At 35.5% G+C, this 24,119-nt stretch overlaps 1 protein-coding gene across 1 annotated transcript in view; it reads right to left on the reverse strand.

The window, feature by feature from the left end:
* Positions 1-24,119, reverse strand: part of DENND1B (DENN domain containing 1B) — a 240,237-nt gene that overhangs the window by 27,118 nt on the left and 189,000 nt on the right. The window contains exons 14-19 of the mRNA XM_074961176.1: positions 21,950-22,051; positions 14,012-14,102; positions 8,755-8,795; positions 7,766-7,834; positions 5,112-5,168; positions 4,150-4,260 (exon numbers count right to left, since the gene is read on the reverse strand). Coding sequence (XP_074817277.1) covers positions 4,150-4,260; positions 5,112-5,168; positions 7,766-7,834; positions 8,755-8,795; positions 14,012-14,102; positions 21,950-22,051 — 471 coding nt within the window. The remainder of the gene's footprint in view (positions 1-4,149; positions 4,261-5,111; positions 5,169-7,765; positions 7,835-8,754; positions 8,796-14,011; positions 14,103-21,949; positions 22,052-24,119) is intronic.

The raw sequence follows: 24,119 nt of genomic DNA on the forward strand, positions 1-24,119 counted from the left end.
CACTGCATCAATGCATGTAAAGAAAAGGAATTAAAATGAATTCTGAAAAACTGAGTTCTCAGTAGTTTAATTCATGCATTACCAAAAAACGTTGGTAAATAGTAAAAAGACAGTCAACACAGTGTAATTTGCTAATAATATGTGGCACAATAATGTAAACATGGGCTGAAACAATCTCATGTTTTGCTTTAGTTTGTCGTTGAAAACATTTAACTAGAAATTTCTCATACTATCTCAGGTACCTTGTCCACTTAGAATATAGAAAATATCAGAGAAATGCTATTAGTTTAAGGCATGAAACAGTTAACAGCAGTGTACATGCCAAGGTTTTAATAAGGCTTAACAATAAAAAGCTTCAATCCTCTACTTTCACTAGATTTTGTTGTTGTGGTTTTCCCTTGCTTAGGGCAATCCATCTGTTAATGTTGACTTGCAATACAGCTAAGCTCACGCACACACAAAAAGCCCAGAATAGCTAACCTAAGCAAGTGTGGGCTCAAACATAATATGAGAGAGAGAGAGAGAGAGAACAATTCTTCTAACACTATCTTACATTAAGTTGAATTGTGGGGTTTTTGTTTTGTTTTGTTTTGCTTTCTTTGGGAAAGATTTTCCAAATGCTAATGAAAGGAAACCAATATAATCACTATAGTTTGTGATAACAGATTTAATTATTTATCCTCTGATTAAGCTTCAACGGCTATTTTACATATCATAATTCATTCTGATTTATTATTTTTTTAAAAGTCTAATTTTTTTTAAAACAACCACAAGAGCAATGATAAAGATTAGTAAATATTCATTGTTAAAAATGGCTCTGCATTGTGACCAGTGCTGGTATTCTCACTGGGCCAAACTGGCCTTGTTTTCAATAAAACCAGAGAAGAATCCTTTCCCTGGAGCCCTGTTAGGCTGAGGCTGCAGTTGGAACTGTCATCTTCACACAAAAGCAAAGGGGTTGGGTCTTACAAACGCAAGGCCTAATTGGAAGATCTTCATGGCTGTACCCTTGACATTTATTTAAGCCTCATCAACAAAACAGGAAATAACCGTACTAATTAGTAGACCAGCATACAAACTACTATTTGTTGGGGTAAAAAGCAGATTCACATTCTATTGTACAAAATCTCCTGGTAATGAAACAGTCATTAAACTGATCTCTAGAATCAAGAGAACTTCAGCATTATACACTATTTTATAAAAGTTTTTTTTTAAATTATCAACAATATTTTTGAATTAATTTCAAATGACTAATTTGACATTTATGATTTACTGGAAAGCAGCAATGGGGAAATAAAAACTCCCATCCATAGGCCTGACATGAAACAGAAAGTGCAACATTACATTCTTTATGTTGTAGTACTTTAAAAAGACTTACTGTGAGATGGTTAATAATGAGGGGGTTGGAGGTGGGGGAAGCCCACATTGTCTTGAGGTAAGAAGACGTAAAAATCTAAACTGTCTGGGATTTTAGAAGTATTCTGATAGTTGATTTTTCAATGAACCAATCTTTATCCATTATTTAAAATGTATATTTAAATGAATAAGCTACTGTGTGACCATTAGCACTATCTTATTTTTCAGTTACTACACTGAGAGGACAGTGAGCGGTGCCATTTTAGAAACCTGGACAAAAAGATTAATCAGCAGGAAGGAAAGCTCCAGACAAAGCCCTACAATTATGAAGTGTAGTTTGAATGCAATTCACTTGCTTTTAATAATAAGTAATATAATTTATATAGATGCAAGCTTTCAAAGCCAGCAGTTAGTTCAATGGATCTTGCATTATTGTTAGCTGATGCTAATAGCATCCATGTTTTAAAAACAGCACCAGTTATAACACATAGGACAGCCTGAGACTCCATATAGATAATTATGTTTTGGGACCACAAAGCCCAGTTTGCATTTTTTGGAACTGTACAAGACCAAACTTCTTGGTCAGTGATTATAGCTTGTTGTTTCCTGCCCACTGAGTGCATGTGATATTCAGGGTGAGGATGGGGTGGGGACATAGGTCATGCTGCTCTCTCAGCTCGGCACAGATACGGAGCCCTTAGTAAGAGAGCTTGTCTTGTAAACAAACCCCTGCTTTTTAAAGCACATTAAGATTTTCCTTGCTCTATATAGGACAAAAAAATCTCTGCTGTTCTGACCTGATACACTGTATCATTCAGAAAGAAGTGTATGCTGTTTCAAAAATAAAAAGTTGGCTAGTTGGCAGAAAAAATGTACTAAATCTCAGTAGTGTACGATTGTATGAATGAAAAATCAGATAAATGTTGAAGTATTCTGCAATAACACAGTCCTTCAGAAGAAACATTAATATCTAATAATAAAATTTACTTTGGTACAATTTATTGATGTAGACTCCAGTACTAAAATTAAACAATTAAAGTGGAACAGCAGACAGACCTGACCATGAAGTAAATTAATAAACTCACAGTTTTTGTATATGTGCAGCATTTAAAAGCATCTGAATGTGCAGACACATATTTTAGCTACATTTGTGTTGTACATTTGCATAAAAGTTTAAGTGAACATATAAACAGATTTGGGTATGTGTTTCTACGGTGTCCTGAAAAAAGCAGTGTTATGCGACACAGATGTGGTTAAAGAAAAAGTTTCTGTATATTAGAATGACAGTTACCAATTAAAAATAAATATGTTAAGTATCAATTTCTGTTATAAATACTACATTTTTAAAATTCTAAATGTATCTGCATATCTTCTGTCTCAACAGTCAAGATAAGAAATTTAACCTATACAAGGTTCTTGAAAGAAAGGATGCACTGTGTTAGTCTAGGTGAAATACACTGCAGACTTTAGTATTACTGTATTTAAAAAGAAACCTGAAAAACATGTTACAGAAGAGAATCCGCCTGCATAATTAAAACAGATATGCCTAAATTATTTATACCACTGGAACAAATGGCTTTAGTATTACCATATATTTTCTAACATTCTACTGAGCAAGTCACTGATCTACTCTAATTGTATATTAGTTTCCACAAACACTTTCTTTTTTATCATTCAAAAAACCTGAATGCATGGGCTTACAAAACTAGAATTTTATCATAACATTATTATTATTATATATAAAGTAAATAGTGTCAATAGTCAGGTAAATACAACTGTCAATTCGAAGAGGTACTCATTTGACCTACAGTACACCCATCTTATCTAAGGAAGAAACATTTGTGGTATCAAAAACAGGAGTCTGTATATATTATTAAAAATATATATTCTTATTCAAAAGAGATCACAAAACCCCCCAAACTGTTTATTACTCTATACAGAATAAAGCAATAATTCGAATAGAATTTGGGCATTCGGGAATTAGTAAAGGGTTAAAATTGAGATATTACACCTGTTACAGAGAATCAGACCCATTAAAGGAACTGAGAACAGAAAGACAAGACATCTGACACACTGTTAGCTAGTTGACTTAGGAGTAAATTCACTATATGATAATCAGCTTGAGCAAGGTCTGAATTAAAGGCATGCCCTCTCTCAAAATCAACTGGCTTTAGGTAAAGTATTAACACATGCCACTATATTTTAGGGCTGTAAAAAGATAGCTTAGCAGTGAAAATCGGCTTGGGTATATATGAATATACCAGAATTCCTTTATTCAAAAACTAATATTCATGCCTGATCTGAAATGTGTGTTTTATGCCTATGAAATTATTTTATCTAATGGAAGTCCATAAAAGATACAGACTACTAAGTAAACTTTTCAACAGATCACACTGTCAATATGCCTAGCATTTATCTAACTGTTTTGTACTGATTCTTATAGTACTTTTAAACAGTAGTTATTAAATAATTTTAAATATTTTTTTGAAAATAGTCCTATTTCTAAGAATCAATTGAGATTTATTTTCCTGGAGATGTACCTGGCAACCTCATCTCCCTGTTGAATTTCCTATTTTTTTCCCTCCAGGAGGATGATATATGATAAGCCATTCTCTCTACTCTCAAAACAGCGTATTATGCAAGCAATATTATTGTGAATACTACTTATCATATTTCCTGAATACAGATGGTAATAAAGGTATTTACCATAATATTTTAACACACTACTGTAACAGGAAAACAGTTTCCCCCCATATTTTAAGAAAGTGATAGCACAGATTTCAGGTGACTTACCTGAGCAAGTCTTCGTTTTTCTGAGTTTCCTCTTTTCTGATTGTGTAATGTGTACACTGGCGCACACTGTAGCACACCAGAGCTACAAGTTCCATATTCTTCATCACTCTCCTACACAACAGAATAGATTTAAAATCCCATGTTTATAATATTTATCTACATATCCGATGTATACTTAGAGTACTAAAAATCATTGTTAATACAGATCATTTGTTATTAAATATCGTCATAAGATCGTATCTATTAACAAAATGAAATACAGCATTCCAAAAAGTTAATAGTTATCAAATGCATCTTTCCCAGTGTGAAGTTTTCCAATTAAGCTTTTAGAATGTATATAAAACAATTTAAATCCATTCATGTTTATGACATATTTTTTAAAACTTTATATTTGAGAAAAGTATAAAATAACATTGTAGTTAGTTCCCCCTTCCCACAAGGAAAATCGTAAGTGAAGAAATAAAACTCATTAGGAAAACTGTCCTTAAATGCCTAAATCAAGCTTCATTCTGATATTTCTGTGTTACTTTTCAAAGTTGAAATGTTTCTCTGTTTTAAAACATTAACATTGTGCTTGGATCTTATAAATCCCAAACAGACAACTACACCTTCTGAATTACATTGTACAGCAAGACTATCCTGTCTTAAATTCTCAGCTTGAAGCAAAGGCTTCAATTGTGATATCAAAGCAATCAACTTTATGAAAACATACATCCTGTTAATGTATCTTTGAAGAGCTCTGTTGTTCTATGATAAAATATGCAAACAATAAAGAGATTATTCAGTGGATGCACAGAATGACAGATAGTTGCCAGAGGGCTCGTTATGAAAAATGTATTCTTGAACAAAGGGCTAAGCATATTTCAAAAGTCATTAAAAACACAAATCTCATGTGATTTGTAAAGTATAAGCTTCAAACTGATACAAGAAGCAAGGTAAGAAAGTAAAATTGTATTACATACCTTGTGTTTTAACTTACTCCTCACTTCTTTTATTCCCTGCTTTGCATGACTTTTTGCCTAGAAAATTAAAACAAAAGGACTTAACTGGTGGTGCAAGAGATAGGCTTTGTTCAAAGAATATGCTTCGTAAGGCCTACTTAATGAGAAATTATTTTTTTTAATTCTATGTGATATAAGGATAATACTCTCTATCACTAATTTCACATGGGCTGTCCCAATTAGCTATACTAATAGCAGTCAGTTAGTAAGAGATGTACATACATGCCAATGTTGTGAAAACACATTAATTTAGCCAATGTATCCTCACCTATTGCTAAAAATGAACCATCCTACTGGTCTCGTGTCCATCCCCTTATTTGAGATGGTACTTTAAATCTGAAGTAGTATTTTAATAGCAACTCATGTTGGAAAACTGTTAAGATTTTCAAGCTCACTGCTATAGTGTTCCAGTGTGGTAACTTGCAAGGCAACATCAATCTTAAAAGAAATGAAGTGGTTTTATATGCAGATGGAGAATTTCTCCAGCGCTGCTGAACAGCATAGTGCTGATAGGAGGAAACTGTGTGCATTAAAATAGACAGCCAAGTCCCATGATTGTTCATGACAATAATTTGCACAGAAAATGGACCCAAGGGCATCCCTCTATTTAGAGATGAATTACCATTCTAGATGACAAGTAATTATATTCTAAGTTTTCTACATTTTATTTTTGCTAGAAAAAATGCTAACCTGGTCTTAAGAGAAATAGGAAAGTTTTCCTTACACGCACCCAGTTAGATTCAAGTTAACTTTTAGAACCAAATTTTCAAAAGTAGCCTTGAAAATTATGCCCATGCCTTTTCACATTTAAGGGCCATATATGAAAAACTTTAGAATCTACACATGAAAATCAGTGACATACACATCTCAATTATTGATTTTGCACCTGAGGAGATGTAGTTTGTGGGGAGAGTTATGAGTGTTTCCATATACAACAACTTGGGACAGTTTTGAAGGCCAGATTAGGGAACTTTTGAAAATGTGACCCTGAAATAATAAATTCAGTAGCTCAATAACAAGCAACAGGGTGCCATGTAGTAGATGCACGCATGTATGGAAGGTGAAAGGGCAATAGAGGACATATAGACCTGCTCCTGCACTTTGTTCCATGCCTGAACATGCACAGATTCCCACTGAAATTAATAAGGCTTCTTGCACACAAAGGCGTCTACTGATGCAGAAAAAGTTGTAGGATCAGGGACACAATGGGAGAAATGGGTGGCTGGGAGGAAATCATGAAACCTCATCTAAGATCATGAAAAACAGAGGAGAATAATTTCCTGCTAGCCTGTTAATGAACCATTTTTAAATTATAAATGAGTGTGTGGATATATAGTACCTTTAATTTATTTACCTGTTTCTCTCCTCATGACTTTTGTGAGAGTTTGAATTGATGTATAATTAAAAATTCTCTTTTAAAGTTTTATTTAAAATCTACTAGCATCACACTGTAGCACTGATTTATTCAGAACTACTGTACTATGCATCAATCTAAAGAGCCCTTGGAAAAGCCAAAAGGAAGGCAGAGAAGATTCTTCCCCTGTGTGCTTTGAACCCAATCTTAAAATACTTAATCATTGTGTCATTTCTTATGAGCTACCACACTGTTTCTATACCCTGGATAATATAATGTAATTCACATTCTTTATAATCTAGGGATATTTAAAGATAATTTAAAAACTGGACTGCTTGTCAAACGGAAGACATAAAACTAGTTAAACAGCGTGTGGTGAGCTGGGGTGTAAATCTTCACTGGACAAGCCTGCTGCGCACTGCCAGTGTGGACCCTGCTACCATGCACTAAAAGTTCCCTGGAACACTTGGATCCTATTCCTGTTTCAAAGCAGGCTAGATCAAAATGCATCAGGTAACTTTTACTGTAGCGTGGTTCATGTGGACAGTTGGCATGTGGCATGCTAGAGCAGTGCAGATTTATACCCCAGCTTCATCTAGATAAGCTGTAAATCAATGGCCAAGAGTGCAAGTCCATAACTTTTTGAATTAGTGCTATTTTATTAACACTATAGCAATAAGTTTAAAAGATGCTCACAACAAAATAAGTAATAGCTTGCTTATGGTGGAAATTTTGGACTGCAATCGTTCCCTGCACACAACATAAATGCTTCCAAACCTACTTTGGATAGGTTACTACTTAGTGTCAAAGTGGAGTCGTGAGGGTCTTATTTATACAGAGACTCCTTTACACCACCTAGAACTGTAAACAACATTTATAGTGACTTTTAATTTACACTGCCAGGGAGGAGTAAAGGGGCCTTAGTGTAAATGAGATTTAGTATTTTCAGAGTCCATATTTTAATATCATCAGCTAATTAGAGGTTTTCAGCTGTATTTCAAATATGTAACAGGTATTCAAATAAGAATCTACTGTATATTTTGAATGAAGCCAAAAATAGCATACTGAACCACTCAAAACAGTAACAGGGAGTGGTTACTGTTCTCCACAAGATAGGAATAAAAGCTGAAAACAATTTCTTAGGCTGTAATGTTTTTCTGTAATACATATTGGAAGGATACAGATTTTTCAGTTTTTGACAATAACTGGAGATTGTAGGTGGTTTCTGCAATTTTTTATGCACAGATTGTGTTGATCTTACAAATTTGTATGCTGTCTTCACAGCAGGGCTGGCTTTGGTCATCGCTGTGTTGATTAGTGCACCTCCTTTCTGAAACATACAAAAGCATATTTTAATAACCCTTACAACACAGATTAAAAGTTAAGACAATAGCAAGAAAAATAGATGACAAGCTGACATAAAATAAAGTACAAAAATAATAGCCCTCTTTTTAAATTAGGAAAAATTTCCACAGCTGCATTCTATCTACAACCTACTGTCTACATCTACACAAGGGTTACAGTATGTCATTATCATGGCTGACACATATTTATCAATGCATTCTAACATAATGACGTATTCTCATACCCATGCATGAACCGTTACCATATTACATGTCATATTGGAAGTTTTCCTTGGCTTATTAATGTATATATTGTATCATTTTAAAAAATCTATTTCTATCACATTGAGGTAATTAGGTCTTATTTAATCACAGGAGTTTTGTCAACAGTACTATCTTTTACTAATCCTGCCTAGTAACAACGTTGTGTAACACAGGTCCTCTGTTAGTCAGACTATGTAAAAACACTAATATTAACCAAACTGCTGTTTACTAGAAGTGATAAAATTCCTATCAAATCCTAGTGCCACACCTAACTCACAGTTATGGAATGTAACACAATATAGCATACAGAAAAAACCTTGGCTAGATAAACAGAAAAACATTCTGTGCTTTCCAAAATTTGGCATTTATTTTGTGCATGAGACATTTTCTCATTTTTAAACTAATATAAACATATTGTCATGACAAAGACACTAGTTTATGACAAAAATATTTGGGTAAAAATAACTTCCTTACTAATGTAATATACTTTCTCTGTTACAATAATACAAGGAACACTGCAAAAATTTAGAGAATGAGGCTAATTGACCATATAAAGTCAAATATCCTTTTAAAGCTCCATGTTAGGTATGCTGACTTTTTCAAAGATAAATAAACTAGTCAAACAAAAATAAAATTGTTATACCTTTACTGTATGCACCCACTGCTGATAAGATCTTGAATTTCCTAAGATGTGAATGTAAAATAAAATAAAATAATCAGAAACACATTCAGCACATTTTTGGGTGTTCCTGCCCCCTCCACAATACACTTTGTATTAAAAAAAAAAACCCATAGATTGTTAAACATGAGTTTGAGTCTTCCAATACTGTGAAGGAGGGAAATCCATGTACACAAAAAGCAAAAATGGGGCTACCCTATTATGAACCCCCTTGTTTTCTTTCTAATAGTGCTTCTTTTTCACCATACCCAATCGTTTTCTCTGAAGAAAACTGCTAACTCTGACTCAAGTATGATGAGAAATTAAAGTTGCCATCAAATATTCAGACTCACTAAAAACGAAAGGAAAAAATTATACAAAAAAAGTCTGAAGGAGGGGTGTGTATATATTGTGCTAAGAATATATTTTGTATTGGATATGGTGATTTCCCCCTTTTTACCCAGAACTGGGTTCCTTCCCCTATTCCTCTGGGCAAAAAGAAAAACTTGCAGTGAGAAAATGAATTGAGCTACAGACACTACCATCTTAATATCAGAGGGAAAAGGACTAGCAACAGGAATAAGGACTTTAATATCGCTTCACATCTCCTTTGCAGGGAAACCCACTGTAATTGGAAATGTAAATTACCTGTTTTCTTTCACAGTGTAGAAGGCAAGTGGAAGAGTAAGACAACTACCAACATAGATAAAATCATTGAGTGCTATTATATTATTAAATTGGCTACAGAAGATATGCTAAAATTTGATAAGGTGGTTGAGGTAGAACTGAAACATCAGTTTCAGAAGACACTTCAGTTGAACATGCAAGACTGACTTCCTTACCTTTGAGAAATGTTAAGAGTAGCTTAATCACTTGAATTTACTAATATTGTGAAGTACAACGACAGTTACTATGAATGAATACTTCCAAGCAAAAAATCTGAGATCACAAAAATCATGTTGCTCAAAGAGAGAATTTATCAACTTTGCAAAGAACACACTGATATCCTTTGACAAAACATCAGCTTTTTAATAGGAGATTTCAAAAGTTTAAGCTCCGAAATAAATCTAATAACTAGAACCTGGATTGGCTGGTGGAAAGCCAAAACACCAACAATCTAGCTCTCATGGAACATGTCTGAGGACTAACTGGATAATCGTAAAAGGTAATACCGCAATTTCTGAGGGAAATAAGTGAAGGGATTTAGCTGTTTGGACTTGTAGAAATGCTTTCATTTAAACGTTCCATACCATTGCACTAAATTCCTTGCAAGCAATTCTGCAATACCCAAGTTCTCAGAAACAGTGCAGTGAGTGAAAGGGATGCCAAGTTGGAAAAGAGAGCTTACTAGAGTTGACTGTGCACTTATCCACAGCAGAAGTGTCTTAACCAATATGCTACATTCACAAAGACTGAACAGTTGTCTTTTTAAGATTGACTAGGCTCACTAGTTTCAGAGTAGCAGCCGAGTTAGTCTGTATTCGCAAAAAGAAAAGGAGTACTTGTGGCACCTTAGAGACTAACAAATTTATTTGAGCATAAGCTTTCGTGAGCTACTCACTAGTGTTAGTGGAGGACACATAGAATACACACAAAAACTATTTCCTCACCATAAAGTAGAATGTAGCCACTATTCATTCACTAATATAATGAACTTGCTAACGTAACAATTTATTGCTCAGGGTTATGGCAAAGTTAACCAAATAATAATTATGGGCTTGATCAAAAACCCATTGAAATAATGGACTACCATCGGCTCTTGCTTAAGAAAGAAATTTCCGCACTTGAAGTGTGTTTATCAGGGCCCCTCTGAATTCCATTTGTTACCAGAGATTACAGTAGATGAGATTTTGTAATTTAATAAGAGGTTTTTTAAACCAGTACACTGGTGGGGAGGCTTGCAGATCACAAATCCTTCTGAGTTCTACCATTTACTAGTGAAGAAAAACAGATACATACTCAACCAGGGAAAACATGAAGCAAACACCATTTATGCTGAGCCAATATCTGAACTACCTCAAATTTAAATTGGAAAATGTTGAATTCTTATTATAAATCTCACATTTCCAACAGAGGTTCAAAGTCTCGTGACTTCTTTACTGTTAAGTAGAATCTTTTTCCACCAGTAGCTCCAAGGTTGTCACCACAACTAAAAAAATTAGTGTACTGATAAAATACGAATGTTTGCTGATATTTTCTTCACTAAATTTGCCAATACGTTTGGGTTATGAAAAAAACCCTCTCTGGATGAATAAAATGTATCTGTCAAAATTATTACCAAGCCCCAGTCCAAGAAAAAAATAGGTGATAGGTGCAAAGGTGCAGATGGTTTGCTCTTACAGAAGCAGGAAAAATTCCCAGTTAAATTTCTTGCTAATACTTATTTATGTATGAAGGCAATTTGCTGGGAATTACAAGACTTGTAGTTTTATTTCTGAGCAGCCAGCTGTGACCAGGGGCAAACAAGTTTAAATAACTGTGCATAAAGTTTTAATTGAACAGCAGCAATGCAACACAAGCTGACACTGGGTTTTAGCCTGTTTTCCAATATGACCATATTAAAGAAAGCTCTACGGATGAAATTAATTCCATAGGTTTTGGGAATAAACATGAGATACTTTTTCCATCAATAAAAAATGTTTTTCCATTGTGAAAGGGAATGCAGTGAAGCATAGTGTGAAAGTGTGCAAGAGAAAAAAAAAAAGAAAAAGCAGACGGCCCAAAGGGAACATTAAGATGATTAGCAATCCTAATACATCTGCAATTGGTAGGCTTCTGGGAGGTAGGGTGTTGAACACCTGATTCTCAACATTATTCCCAGGCCTTTGACTCCAATGACATACCGTTCCCCATTCCATGCCTCTACTTTACATTTACCTTGGAAAAAAATTGATTGAAAAAAAAGTTTTGCAGCAGGTGGGGATCAAACTTTCTACTAGCTAACAATTGTTTTTTCATGTGGCACACCTAGAAGGTACAATAAGGACTCAACAACTCTGCCCCTCCAGCAGAGCTAACACAGAGCAGAAGAAAAAGGCCACAGGGTGTACTATCAATAATCGTCGCAGGCACTGAAAATTACATTTGCACTGATGATTCTTATATTTATCTTTGCAGGAGAATGCATGTGACGGAAGGTGTAAACTTGTGAAAAAGTTTTAATGGGAACGTTGCATGATACAGAATGCCATTTTGATATGGCAGACAATTTTTTTCCATCCTTCAGACTAAAAAAGTGTATTTTCAAATCACTATATTTAAAGAAAAATCTATTTATAGATATAAAACAGATTTAATGCAAGCATTGCTTCAAATTTTCAGTTAAAATTTCTACATAGTTTAGCTATGTTTGTATTTGTTGGAAAATGCAATAAAATATTAACGAAAATGGAGAGGCTGAAAGAAAGTCCTTTCTTTTGACTCAATAGCATGAAAATCTTATCACTGTTCTTCATGATGTGTTCACCTGCCCCTTCAACAATGCATAGGTTACTCTGACTTTTAGTAACCTTTCTGAAAGCTGGTCTCCACCCAGTTGTGTAGTCTTGAACCAATGGCAAAGTTGATGGGATTTAACTATGAAAAATACCACAGTTCTACCCCATTAGTGTCACAAAATGTCACCCTCAATTCCATACTTGTTGCTCTGCCTGCACCTCATAATGACAATGAGACAGCAGCTATGTAAATATTGAATATGTGCCCTAAGCAATTTGTCCACAACGTGGTACAGCTTGTCTGACTTGAAAAGTAAGGATACAATAAATTCTAACACAAAACTGCTAGTGAAGGTGAATATTCCCTCCTGAGCATAGCCAGATAAGACATGTAGTTGACAAAACATATCAATGTAGAGCCAAGAACCTAACTTTATCCAAGTTCTAATGTTATTTCACTGCACCCTTTTGACCTCTTAACTGCAAAGAGCAAAGGAACTTTAAGCACTGACATTACCTATCTGAATGGACATGTCCACTGCATAAAAGCTATTCATAAAGTTGTATGAGTTGCCCTAAAGGGCAGGACTGAGAGGGGAACAGACTAAATCTTGGTGTTACTTCCATTTTCTCCTAACCTCTTCAGGAAAAAACAGACTGCAGGCCAGATCTCAGCACAAGTCTAGGAAGATGGGAGAAAGAAGGGAGCAAGGCCACTTTATAGTCAGACTCTAGACAAGTAGGCTTCTATGTCGAGAGTCCAGGGGACACGGCACAGAATCTCTTATGGTGGCTCTCCAGGACAAATCCTCCATTGGCCAGATCTGCTAGCTTGAGGGTAGCTTTGTAGCAGAAGACTGTCACAAAGCTGCCCTAAGAGACATGATTTGGTTCAACTCACGCAATTCACATTTATACAAAAAACTGAGGTTCTGCTATGAAAATTGACTGTAAAAATGGCATTGTGGGGGATCACAATTATTGAAGGAAATAGAGCTGGTTTATAACTAAAAAGGTATAACTGACTTGCCATGGAAATGGTTAGACAATCCTGTTGGAAATGCAGAACATGGAATTGTACCCACCTTATGCTTTCTTATATGTACTGGCTTGGCAAGGCTAGCAGGAGTTAAAAGTGGTACGGGTAAAATTTATTTCAGTCACTGAAGTCAATGGATATGACTGAATACAAGCAGGAAATAGTATATATCCTTAAGAAGAAGATATATTTTTATACTGTCACTTTTTAGACTCGAACTGCACATTAAGATTATTTATTTAAGCATAGTGCATTTTGCTTGAGATAATAATTACTCATATTTTGGAGAAATTTGACTTCAGTATATTGCAGAACTACATGAGATACATGAAGGAATTTTTAAAAGAGACATTAGAAAATAACTAAATTAACCGTTATTAAAAAGGAAGGGAACTAAAGTCTTCTAATTATTACAAAAAATATACTTTAGCCAGTAAATATCTAATCCGTTATTAAGCAAGCCAATACTTTAAAAACATCTAATAAAATCTCATCTGATCTTGATTTTATAAAAACTAGTTAATTACAGTAAAACAATTCCATTTATTTTCATTTAATGCACTGCAAATGTTTGGCTAAATAGCTAATTCGCTATTCTGCTACCGACATATAACAGACTGAAACCCTGCTAAGAATGAATCAGAGGCATTTAAACTGGATAAGTGATTATCTGACTATGTTCAAGTCAATATGATATCGTCCTCAACAGCTCCTGTGGAAGACGCAATGATATATTGAAACAAATGTTCCTAAAATAATTCTGTACCTCCACAGAAGCCTCCAGAAGTGATCTCTTCTTCAAAAACATCCGAGAACCCTCTTCCTGCATTTAGCTTTGATAGTCGACCATCAATAAACTGCAATATAAAAAACATGAGTCAAAACTATGTTGGCCTTCCTTAGGTTTCACAATATTAAATTAAAGTATATATATGTTATATGTAAAATATCTATGTTAACAAGAATATAACAGATCACAAGAATGCTGTAATGATTTTGGATAGATATTGTAACAATGGATATAAATACAAGTGGCAGAAATATTATCACCATTTTACGAGTGGTTTTAGTATTCTTTTCTAATGTTGTTTGAGGTGTGTGTGAACAAATATAAAACTTAATATATTTTAAACTAACAAGGTTATTCCTGGAATGAAATTCCAAATAACTTGTTGCTTTGAAAGTATTTTAAGTTGCTTTCTAGCTCATTCTTTTTCACAGGAGATGATGTGAAAGTTTATTAAATTTATTTCATAATAAATGTTTAATTTCAAGTTTAAAATTATAATCACTTATGGATATTGAGATATTCACTCATGTCGTGTTTGAAGGATCATGAACTGGCCTCATGTCATGTCCCTCATGCCTTTCCAGATAAGTATCATTGAATCAGAAGAAAAAGCTAGTTGAAAAATGAGGAAGATTTGTAGCTGAAATTTGGACAAATTTTGACCATCTCTAGTTCAAAGCAAGGCTGAGCTGGGATATCTGATGCCCACTGACTGTGCACTTGAGAATTCTGGCTGAGGATTGAAACTCTTCTGGGTGAGGAGTTATGCAAACTGAGAAGAGTTTGGATCACAATCATTTTATATGGATGGAGAGAAGCTGGTAGCTGCAGCCTTTAAGGAACAGTGGCAACAGCAACAAGAGGGATGGAAGGATATTTTATTTAAATGTAGGAGAACTCAATGCACTGAACTGCCAACATAGAAGTACTGTGTAATACAGAACCATATTTTAAGCTTGACCTCTGCCAGTCTACAGCTGACTGTGTGCTCATACTGGTCCATACAGCCACACTTTTCAGGTGCAAACACATACATGCCTGCATGTTTGAAAATTCTAACACCTGCACGTTTGTGTGTACGTGCATGAATCCATGGAAGTGTCAGAATTTTCACCCACAAAACAACTTTCACTTAATGGGATTTGCAGATACAGATTCTAACACATGTCCATATTCAGGTGCATATGCCCAAACATGTCAGAAACCAAGAACGGCGAACATAAAATAAACGATCATCTACTATAACCTCCCAGAAGAAATGAACACATTCTTTTAAAGATTCAGTTTGCCTTTCAGGATTAAGACTAGAAACGTTGGCATTTCTAGAATGCTTTCAAGAACTAATCTATGCATTTTAGTTTGAGTAGGCTAGCTCAAGTCTGTACAGAGATAAATTGAGAAAACATTTTACTGATTATTCGTTTTCTAGCAGGAGTTACTAGATATTCCCAGTTACTAAAATAGCACATAGAAGCTAACAGAAATTAATTATTTGGCTGAGTGTCATACATTATCACAGATTATCCAAACAGTACTGTCAGTGACAATCTGATGCTTGTCAATGGATAGACTGATGACATGAAACAAACACCATTCTTCAAGTACAAAAAATTCCAGCAGCAATAATAATAGAGCACATGCTGTCGAAGATAATCATTCCATGTTCTTTCTTGGCTAAACTCTGTTTTATTTTTTCATTCTGACTCCAAGTAGGCTTCTTTCCAAATGGGTTTGGTTCATGGTCAGACCACTATGGGATCACTGGATTATTTCACAGTAAGAAAAAGAGATAAGAGCAATAAGAGCATCTTTAGCTACTGCTGTGCAGAAAACAGACTTTGAACTGCAAGACATTATCTCTTTGGGGAAAGTTATGAATTCATTCCATGCCATAAACCAACCCATGATTTATGGGCACTCTCATCATTTGGTAAAATATCAACAGAAAATGGAGAGACTGACTTTTAGTTTTCAGTGCACGGATTAGTCTAGCAAAACATTTAAAAGTAAATACTGCAAAATATAATTATTAACAGAAATGACAAACTTATTTGAAGGAAGTAATAGTATTATTATTAATTATATTGAGTATCAGAAGTGAGAGTAAAGCTATTCCAGTTTTTGGGGGTTTTTTTTGTTTTTTTAAAAGCAGTACATAGCGGAAAGCTTGGGTAACGTTAGTACAGCCCAGTATAACCAGCATGGCTCTCTGTCCCCTTCTGTAGGATGGACCTCAGAAAGGCTTCTGATTCTGTATGGTCTTTGAGCTATTAGATCACGGTCTTTTAGTTAAGGTAGTAGAAGCTCATGCTTTTAGATCCACAGAACCTGAGTTTGATACCCACTATTGACAAACCACTCAGTGGCACTGCATAATTAACTCAGAAGGAAAAATACTTATCTGCAATTTTGCTTCTCTGAAGACATCATTCTGATAGGATTCTTCCTTTGGGTCTTAGCTCCTCAGTAAAAGAACAGCAGGACTCCCAGAGTTCTTTAAGAATTTTGCCCTTTGAGGATAAAATATGAGCCAATTCCCTTGTGAAACTTTGTGTGCCACTGCCTGTAGCGAACAGGAGATGCCAGCCAATTCATTTGGTTGTGCAGAAGACAAAGCTCCCATGATAAGTCAATTCAAAATTAGGTAATGCAATCTAAAAGTATGCTTCAGAGGAAAAAACCAATCAGGTATGAGAAAGAAATCACTTTAAAGAAAATAATTTCTGAAGTGATGTAGGAGAATGAATGAAAATCCTATCGTAAATTGAAAAGGAGGACTTGTGGCACCTTAGAGACTAACCAATTTATTTGAGCATAAGCTTTCATGAGCTATAGCTCACTTCATCGGATGCATGCAGTGTGAGCTCACGAAAATTTATGCTCAAATAAATTGGTTAGTCTCTAAGGTGCCACAAGAACTCCTGTTCTTTTTGCACATACAGACTAACATGGCTGCTACTCTGAAACCTATCATAAATTGTATCTTCAGGAAAGCAGAATTAAAGGTAAGTAATTTCCACTTCTCTGTAGATATAATCTGTGAGTATTCTCATTTTCGAGGAGGAGGAAGCTTAAGGAGCGACTCATAACAAAAAATAGCCAAGGTTTAACAGCTTCTGCAAAATCTGGAGGAAACAGTTTCTTTTCTCATGAAGTTGCTGTCTTGGTGCCCCTTCAAAAAGGATATGTATCTGAGTCCAGATAGCAGTCCTTATCACCCTGAACTTCTGCCTGCTCTGACTCAAGCAGCTAGAATTCTGTAAGTGAAGTGGGGGCCTGGAGCATCAACAGGACTTCATAAAGCATTCACACTGATTTTGCTAGAGCCGTTAGGGAGGGTGCTAGCACTGCGTTCCTGATACTCACTGGTCTTGGCTGACTCAAGCTTTTTCTTTCAAGGGTTTACACTTTGCTCTAGCTGGGTCATTTCGTGGTAGACTTATAGGCATTTTCCTGGGATGTTCCAAAGAGGCTTGAGAGGTGCTGCCCATGTTTCCTTATCAAATAGGGTGATATCTGAATGCAAATCTAACACTTGTGCACTGGGGTTGACTTCTAGGCACAGTGCAAAGAGTATGGTTGTCTATACTGAATATAGTTCTGCTGCATGGCTTTAAGCTGCGGAGCAGAGCTCTTTCCTCCTTTGAAGATGGGGTACATAAAGAGAAAAAAGATGCTGGAAACACTAAGAGGTTGCTGATGCAACGAGAAAGGAAAATGTACATTGGAACCCCAAAACAATAAACACCAACACACTAAAAAATGCATCTGAGTGCTCAGGCAAAGGTCTCACAATTCAGGCAACTTGCCAAGCCAGCTGGATGTTTGTGGAAAGAATGAGAAAGATATAAGCAGTGGGAAGAACTGGAGGAAGGCAGAGTTCAGCGAGGAAAAATACCAATATGTTATATAATGGGAATTTATAGTTAACAGTATGTACCTTAGAAAATCTCCATGCTGGTCCAGATATTCCTTATGAATGAGTTATTATTTTCACTGGACACCCATCAAAAATATTTAAGGTCCAAAATACGACGACTTATAGCTGGTGTTTGAAGCTGGGAACAAGCAGTAGCTAAACTCCAGACTTCTAGCATGAGGTTTAACAACAGTAATATTACATCATCCTAATAACAGGAGACTGGACTGGAAAAAAACCCAGGGTATAGATACCGTATATTAATAAGTCATCCCAAAAGGCTGAAGAAAAGCTGGAAAAGGAGTAACACAGCCGTCAAATCTAAGGAAATACAAGCTGTTGAGCCTGAAGGAAAAATTGGCATATCTGACTTATTTAATTAAAATATGGACCTCTTCTCAGGCACAAAGCTTTATCTACTGAAATGAAATCTCCTCTTAGAACTAAAGCATAAGGCTATCTTGGTTTTAAACATGAAAAGTCTTGATCAGGGCTGAGGGAAACTCTAAAAATCCACAAATGGGTTATAAAAAAGGGCACCAAATGCCACAGGGCTATGAACCCTGTTCCATATAACATGCTTTTAGTTAAAATATTGCCATGTCAATGGGGAAGTATAGCAGGAGGAAGGCCAGATTCTATGTTAAAAATTATACAACTGAGAGGACTTTAATGATTTCGGTTACGAAGGCAGCAGTCTTCTACGGATATAATGAAAAACATTCTAGAGGGTCTTTAAAAATAAATTTAATCTGATCTGGGACCACAAACCCTACTATGCATGAATCATAATTGTATTCTTACTGCATAGTGTCACTACAGGGCATAGTGAAGGTGGTTAGATTTCTTGTAAATTTAACCTAAACTGTGAATTTCCAGGATTTATTTATGCTTGATTTGGAGATCATTACAAGACTCCTGTAATGTGTACCCTAATCAAGCTTACTGTATTTTTGTCTTGAAAACATCAGTTTTTAAGCAGACAGACAAATTTCCACTTATGAAATTTTATCCTGGGATTTGAAATCTGTGTTCTCTGTGGCTAATGCATCATCATCTGTAACAAAGAATATGTCAGTCAAAGTCTGCCATCCATTACACCAATGATACACCATTGACTTCAATAGAGTAATGCAAATGTGTCTGTGGGTAAAAGTTTGCCCTGAAATTGGAGTGTAGTTAATGTCTCTGATGAGCAAATAATCCAACTGCCTCTACAACAGATGCAAGGCCAACAGGAGGAAAAAATAGTTTAAAAAAATGTTTTTGTCACTAAAGTGAAAAGATCTGACTCTGGACATACATAAGGAGCAGATCTGCTGAGTAAGAATGTTAAATTTGTACACAGTCACTTCTTAGAGTCAAAAGCTTTAGGAAAAGAAAAAAGGCAACTAAACTCAGAATGCTTGCCCTTTTTAGTTTACTTAATTCCAGTGGCTTCTTCTTTTTACTTCCCCCTTCTTCCTTTTCTTTTCCACAAAACAAATATAGGTATGTCTTGAACTTGTTTACAGACTACTGGTTAAATGTCAGCGTTTGCAAAGTTATCCACTGCGGTAACACAATGTTCAGATACACTTTTGATATGAAGGAACTGTAGTATCTGAGACACAGTTTATGTGCTAAACAAAAGAAAGAAACTAATTACAACAAAAGATAGCAGAGGTGTTAGGTGCAACATTACAGTCTATAGATTCTTCGCCAACCAACCTCAGAGATCTTGAAAAACATACTTCACAACCACTGCTCTCAACAGTGGCCAGGCCATCTTTGATATTAAATGTCCATTATAAAGCTTAATAATTCACATTATTATTCAAATAGTATGTGGGATATAGAATAAGTTTGGTCAAATACATAATAAAGTAAACAACAGACAATGAAGACAAGTGTTTGTTCAGGATAACAAGGAGCTACAGATAATTTAGGTCAGCTATCAGAAGATGAACTTTACTGGGAGCTAGTATAGTCATGTAATGGTTCTTGATTTAGCTATTCCCTGGTGCAAATCCACCATTGAAAGTACTGCATCCATTGAGAAGTGTTGCAGAGTTTGGTGGTAAGAATGGACCTCAGTTGCAAAAACAAAAAAAGAATAAGTACCAGGGCAGCACTTCTGAAAGTGGCAGACAAAGCTTATATGCAGCAAAAAAACACCTCCAGGCAGTCCAGCCTAGGTGTCTAGGCTGCTTTCAGGAATTATTTTCTGCTAAAAATAATGCTCAGTATCAGGAACCCAGTAAATTCATGTTAGCCTTTGAAAACACAAACAACCTTGAAAGCAGCCCAGTTGTCAGTGGGGAACTGCTGGAGATGAGGCAGCTGGGCTGTAGATTAATTAGAGAAGTGAGAGGAAACACAGCAGATCATAACTAAAGAAAAGGCAACATATTAGCTATTAAAAACATTTAAAATATAATAATTTTAAGATAGTCTCATCTTCAAAGGTATATTACTTCCTCGGTATGAAGAAACGTCAGAAAAATAATAAAATTGTTAAGTGTTCTTTAAAATTACATATAAATTACAATTGAACAGCTAGATGGAAACTGACAGAGCTCTAATAACTTCAGTGGAACTACTCTAATTTACTCCATCTGAGGATCTGGCCACAATACTCATATCATAATTCAGACTCTTCAGCATGAGCAGTAGCCTTCTATTGACAAATATCCCTGATAGCTGAAGATACTCAGAAACATATAACCCTGGATCACAGCAATAAAAATAATGATGTTTCCATGTTATATTACTTTCTCTACCACCAATCTTAATCTGGTAAACACTTATAAATGTTTAAAATACCTCTTTTAACACTTCATATAAATGAAACCTTTGCCCCTGCAGATATAATACAATTAAATAAAATAAATTGGATTCTAAGAGTTGATCCCTGGAGTACTCCATCTATTATTCTATTATTTTTAAAGTCTGTATTTATGTTATTTATTTGTAGGTATTTCCATAATGTTGTCCAATTAGAAAAGTGTCTACCTATGACTACTACAAGCTAGCATCCTTGTAGTTTATAAATCTCTACCTTAGCCATTAATCTTTGATACAGAAACTTGTCAAATGCTTTTTGAAAATCAAAGTATTCTACATCCAATGAATTTTCCTTATCTATTATGGTAGTATATCTTCAAAGAACTCTAGCAGATTAGTTAAGCATTTACTCCCCTGCCTGAATTCATTCAGGCTAGCTTCAATCAAACCATGTTTTTTCTAGAAGTTTTCCCACCTTATCCCAGAAGATGTTTTCTCAGATTTGCGCGCAAACAAAGATAAGCTTACTGGCCTACAAGTTTATGGTCGGTCTCTTGACCCTCTTTCAAACAACTAAATTACATAAGGGAATCGAAAGGGAGGACAAAGAGAAAAGCCAGGAGATAATAGCATGAAAAAAGTGTATCATGGATCGTGCTGAAGCCATGTTGTGTAATACTACAATAGTTATTACTGAGCTGTAAATCCTCCATAGGAACTGTTGTTTTGTGGTCAACCAAACTCAATGCGGAGGAATTTTCATGAAACTATTAATTTATTTGTTTGGCTGAGGTCCTGATTTTGAAAAATTCTGTGTAACAAAGTGTTAAGTGCTTTGGTCCTTTGTCCGTTGACCAATAGAGCCTGACTATACTGAAGAGGCTGAAAAGTTCAGCTGCTAAAGTTCAGGGAGCTCCTTGCTTTTTCCTTTTCAAGGGAGTTCTTGATTGGCTCCAGAGGCAGACACAGCCAGTCATTTTCGGGTAAAAGTGGGGACTGTGTTTGTGCCTGCGCTGAGATACAATGGGATTGGGAGGATTCTTTCCACACTTATAGGAGTTAAACATTTGCCATTCCCCTCTCTCGTCTATATTTCCTCTCAAAATGGTCTTCCTGAGAGCTTTCAAAAGCTGACAGGCAATGGATACAGAGGCAGAGAGGAGAAGATATATGTCTGATATCTGTTAGAAGGAAACTTTTAGATCACGAGGTCAATTGGCCTGTCATACCTGTTTAAAAAGTTGAAGATTCACTGCAGTTTCCAGGAACTGTTTGGTAGTACTTGAACGATGCTTCACAAAACTGTCCTCACAGAAAGTGATAGGCTCTCCCTAAATTTAAACAGAGCGAGTTAGAAGGTACTCCTAGCTATAACCAGTACTGGCACATTTAAAATTCTCCTTCATCAATTTTCCCCCCTTAAAAGTTAGCACGTACAGTTACTGCCCTTCAATCAAAGAGGTATTTACTGAATTCAAAAGGAAAGTAGGCAGAGACAGTGTAATAAAACATTGCAAACACTTTAAAGTTTTCACCAAAATGCATTTTGATGGTGACAATGTTCTGCTTGAGTTATGAATCTTAACTACTGTATAACATTACTCTGATTTAACTGCACTTAAACCAACGGCAGAAGCAAGCAGAAACTCTGAATGGACACCAACATGTTATGATTATCACCAGATTATTTGTCTATTTGTTGTGCTAAATATAACATTAATGAGTGTGCAGCTAATTTGATTAACCAGGAAATAATTAAGAAAACATAACTAATTTCTGTCACCAATTTCACTGTCAAATTAAAGACTCCTCCTGTCATTTCTGGGAGTTATTACATAGTCATACAAAAGGTTTAAAAGAGGTCAGATGAATTGTTAATGCAGTAAATTGTGCGGCTTTTGGAAAAGAAGGTAAGAATAATATGAAGAATACTGAGTAGACACGTCAAAAACATACAGTGATGAGACAAGGTAAATACATATAGTCTTTACTGCAAGCTAATATATGCTAATCAAAGTAACTGAAAACAGTAAAATTATATTGTAACTCCTGTGTTATCCCTTAACTGCATAAAAGAGTATCTATCTCTACTGTATAGTGACCAAATCAAACTACAGGAAGAAGACTCCCTTAAATTATATTATTCTGCTAACTGTTTAATTTCCATAAACTCCGCTAGCATAGAGAAGGTTCTAAATATTTTAATACATCAATGTATAGTCTGCATATTATTTCCATGATAATGATTCAGAGAGATATACTGCAGGGAGTATTGTCATCAGGCAAAGGACCTACCCATCAAGAGCATATGCCTTCATGGTTTAAAAAAAAAAAAATACACCAGGTTGGAGGAGTTTATCCTAGATTTAGGTAAATCAGACAATTTGAGGTCCTGCATAAAATATTAGAATGCACAACTGACTCAGCTAATAGAACATTTTACTACCATGGACTTTTACACACGGTAAAAGCCCAGAATGGGGTAAAAGATACCCCTGGATCAAAAGCCATCCCTTATGTGGATCCTTACCGTAATGAAACAGAGGAACCTTTCAGACACAAACTGCAGGCCACTTTGAAGACAAACATATTTCTGCCAATGATCACTGCCTCCTCCTGCTCCTATTCCTATTAACTCCGGCAACCTTAGGTGCTGCTTTACACAAATTGTCCTAAATTCTAGTTTACAATGTAATTCAATGCTTAAGGATTGAGAGAATGAGTTTCCCTCATGTGATCTGTCAGCACTTTATTGTGTTTGTCCAAAAGTATCCCTAAATCATCTTCAAATGATCTTTATGTTATATTTATTTGTAAATGGTAAGAGTATTATCTAAAGAGATGTTACATTAAAGCCACTGATGTCATTTTAAAACCTTGTTTTGATATTTCCAAGCGCTCCCTTCCATATTGATTTTTCAAAGACTAGATCTTGGATGCCTTAGGCTCCAGTTCATCAAAGCACATAAGAACATGGTTAAGTTCATCCCTATTCAGCACAGCACTAAAGTGCATGCTTAATTTTTATTGTACAATCCTCCCTTCTTCATGGGATGGATGGAAGCTGTGGTGCACGATCCCTTTTCAATGCAGTACTTGGTAGCTCACCAGCTGTACCACATCTCAGGGCAAACAATTTAAGTTGCCGTAGCTGCTAAGCTGTAGTACATATTAGATCTGAATAAGCGATCTACCAAATATCTTCAAAATGCCACCCTCCCCCCAGACGCCCCCAATCATCTGCCTCTCTGACCAGCTCATCACCAACCAGCCCCCAATTCCACAGAACCTTTCTTTGTTCAGCAGATTTGTCACAAAAGATCACAACAGCTGAGATAGCAGAAATGCTTAAACTGAATCCTCAGATTTAAATGGCTGCAAACTGGAAGCATGATGTCT

This window comes from Natator depressus, chromosome 8 (assembly GCF_965152275.1).
Source record: "Natator depressus isolate rNatDep1 chromosome 8, rNatDep2.hap1, whole genome shotgun sequence".
Classification (NCBI taxonomy): Eukaryota; Metazoa; Chordata; order Testudines; family Cheloniidae; genus Natator; species Natator depressus.